Genomic DNA, 2,833 nt, shown 5'->3' with positions numbered 1-2,833 from the left:
CCTGGAACCTTCTCTTCTCCAGGCTGAAGACCAACATCTCTCAGCCTGTTTCCATTGGAGATGTGTTCCAGCCCTTAGAGCATCTTTGTGACCCTTCATAAGCCCATCATTGTAGGATCAGAAGTGAACAGGGGTTGGAAGGGACCCCAGGAGGTCTCAAGTCAAACCCACCAGGAACAGGGTCAGAGCAAGTGGTTCAAGGCTTGATTCAGGCTGAGCTGGAAATTCCCAAGGCCAGAGACTGCACAGCCTCTCTGGGTGACCTGATGCAGCACTTGCCTGAGCCGATGGGAACAAGGTTTCCTTCTGTCCTGGCTGAACCTCTCCTCTGTCACTGTCCCCCACTGCCTTTTGTCCTCCCACCAGGCACCATGGTGAGGAGCCTGGCTCTGTATTCTCCATGTCCTCCTTGCCGCTACAGGCAGCCAGTCCCCAACAGCCTTCCCTTCCCAAGATCTCAGGTCCCCATCAGCCTTCCCTTCTCCAGGATGGACAAGCCCAGCTTCCCCAGCCTCTCCCCACAGGCACCGTGCTCCAGTATCTCCTGACCTGAGGGCTCATTACTAAACCCACTCCTGCTTGCCAATAGCGTTCCTGAGTTGGGAATGTGAAACCTGGATGGAGGATTCCAGATCATCCCTTCCCTTGTTCTCCTGCCGTGCTCCTGCTCATACAGCCCACGATGCTGCTGTCCTCCCTTGCTGCCTCCTGTCCAGCTCCTGCCCACCCAGACCTTTCCCATGGGCTGTTCTCAGCCAGGCAGCCCCAGCCTGTGCCATTGCAGGGCAGTTCCCTGCAGGGACCCCTGTGTCCCCTGCTCCCCTGCCCAGGACACCCTGAGAGCTCTGCAGCCCCCCCCCTATGCCATCCCATCTCCCCACACCAGCACAACAGCCCCATTCATTGGGCTCCCCAAGAGCTCTTCCTGCTGCAGGCACAGAGCAGCCATCCCAGAGCTGGAGCAGCCAGAAAGCTGCTTTCATTCCCCTTCATTCCTGACATGTGAGGACATATCACAGAGAAGAAGTTGCTGCAGGATCATTTATTTCCCTTAAATACAATCAGAGACCAGAGTGACACAAAGTCTGTGGGTCACACAACACGAGTGGCAACTTAATTAGGAGGAGATGAAAACTGACATTTCTATGAAGACAACATCATCACAAATTGAAATAGGAAAACAAATGTAAAGCAGGAAAGACAGACATGGCCTGTCATGACCTACACTGGAAGCCCTTTCCAGGGTAAAGCAAGCAGCGTATATCTGCTGAAACACATCTGGTCACCAGCTTCCTCACAGCATCCTTCAGCTCCTGGTTCCTCAGGCTGTAGATGAGGGGGTTCACTGCTGGAGGCACCACCGAGTACAGCACTGACACCACCAGATCCAGGGATGGGGAGGAGATGGAGGGGGGCTTCAGGTAGGCAAAGACAGCAGTGTTGACAAAGAGGGAAAGCACGGCCAGGTGAGGGAGGCACGTGGAAAAGGCTTTGTGGCGTCCCTGCTCAGAGGGCATCCTCAGCACGGCCCTGAAGATCTGCACATAGGACCCCACAATGAAAACAAAACAGCCAACAGCAATCAGGACACCAACCACAAGAAGCCCAACTTCCCTGAGGTAGGAGTGTGAGCAGGAGAGCTTGAGGATCTGGGGGATTTCACAGAAGAACTGCTCCACAGCATTGCCTCGGCACAGGGGCAGTGAAAATGTATTGGCTGTGTGCAGCAGAGCACTGAGAAAGCCACTGCCCCAGGCAGCTGCTGCCATGTGGACACAAGCTCTGCTGCCCAGGAGGGTCCCATAGTGCAGGGGCTTGCAGATGGCCACGTAGCGGTCGTAGGACATGACAGTGAGGAGAAAATACTCTGCTGAAATGAAAAAGAGAAAGAAAAAGAGCTGTGCAGCACAACCTGTGTAGGAGATGGCCCTGGTGTCCCAGAGGGAATTGGCCATGGATTTGGGGACAGTGGTGGAGATGCAGCCCAGGTCCAGCAGGGAGAGGTTGAGGAGGAAGAAGTACATGGGGGTGTGGAGGCGCTGGTCGCAGGCTGTGCTGGTGATGATGAGGCCGTTGCCCAGGAGCGCAGCCAGGGAGATGCCCAGGAAGAGCCAGAAGTGGCAGAGCTGCAGCTCCCGCGTGTGTGCGAATGGCAGGAGGAGGAACTGGGTGATGGAGCTGCCGTTGGACATCTGCTGCCTCTGGGCATGGGGCACCGTCAGAGGAGAAAAAGGCAGTGACAGGTTAGGACAGGAGGGATGTCAGATACAGAAGTTCAGTTTACACATTCACAACTGAGCACATTTTAGCAGGAGAGGAGAGGTTCAGCGTCATCACCAGTCATGTCATTACACTGCTGAGGCTTCTTCCTAGGTACAATCAGAAGAGCATTGCATCAGGCAAAAAGTCTCAGTTCTTTGCAGAACCAAGAGAGCTGCAGTGTCCATCAGTCCTCTCCCACTTGCCCTGTGCTCAAACTTGCACTGCCTGTAAGGTGCCTTCACACACAAATTGATCTTAAGAACTCCCACAAACATCTGTCCTGTGCTGAGACCAGGGGAGAACGGTTTCAAAGGACAGTCCACAGAGCTCTCACGCTGAGAAGCAAAGGGCTGTGGGCAGCAGAGCACGGCCAGCAGCCACCTCCAGTGCCAGACCCCAAGAGAGCTGCCTGAACGCACCCTCCCCAGGGCTGGGCTGCACTTTCCCCCACTCCCTGCCCATCCATATCTCTGCTGCCTGGAGCTGTCCCTGCCAGGAGCTGCTGCTCTGTGCCCAGCTCTGCTCCCTCTCAGTGCTCCCAGAGCCCATGCCATGGGCTGTGTGCTCAGCT

General features: G+C 55.5%; 1 protein-coding gene across 1 annotated transcript; it reads right to left on the bottom strand.

The window, feature by feature from the left end:
• Positions 1-1,024: 1,024 nt before the first annotated feature.
• On the bottom strand, positions 1,025-2,417 carry LOC130608338 (olfactory receptor 14C36-like). The gene has a single exon (XM_057426205.1). It carries the CDS (start codon positions 2,190-2,192, stop codon positions 1,215-1,217), a length of 978 nt encoding a protein of 325 aa, XP_057282188.1. The 5' UTR covers positions 2,193-2,417; the 3' UTR covers positions 1,025-1,214.
• Between the last annotated feature and the right edge of the window lie 416 nt (positions 2,418-2,833).

The sequence above is a fragment of the Pezoporus wallicus genome, unplaced genomic scaffold, assembly GCF_028554395.1.
Source record: "Pezoporus wallicus isolate ANWC-B61680 ecotype Strahan unplaced genomic scaffold, APGP_CSIRO_Pwel_v1 contig_4131, whole genome shotgun sequence".
NCBI lineage: Eukaryota > Metazoa > Chordata > Aves > Psittaciformes > Psittacidae > Pezoporus > Pezoporus wallicus.
Note: the sequence above shows the minus strand (reverse complement) of the source record. Positions and strands in the feature narration are given on the sequence as shown.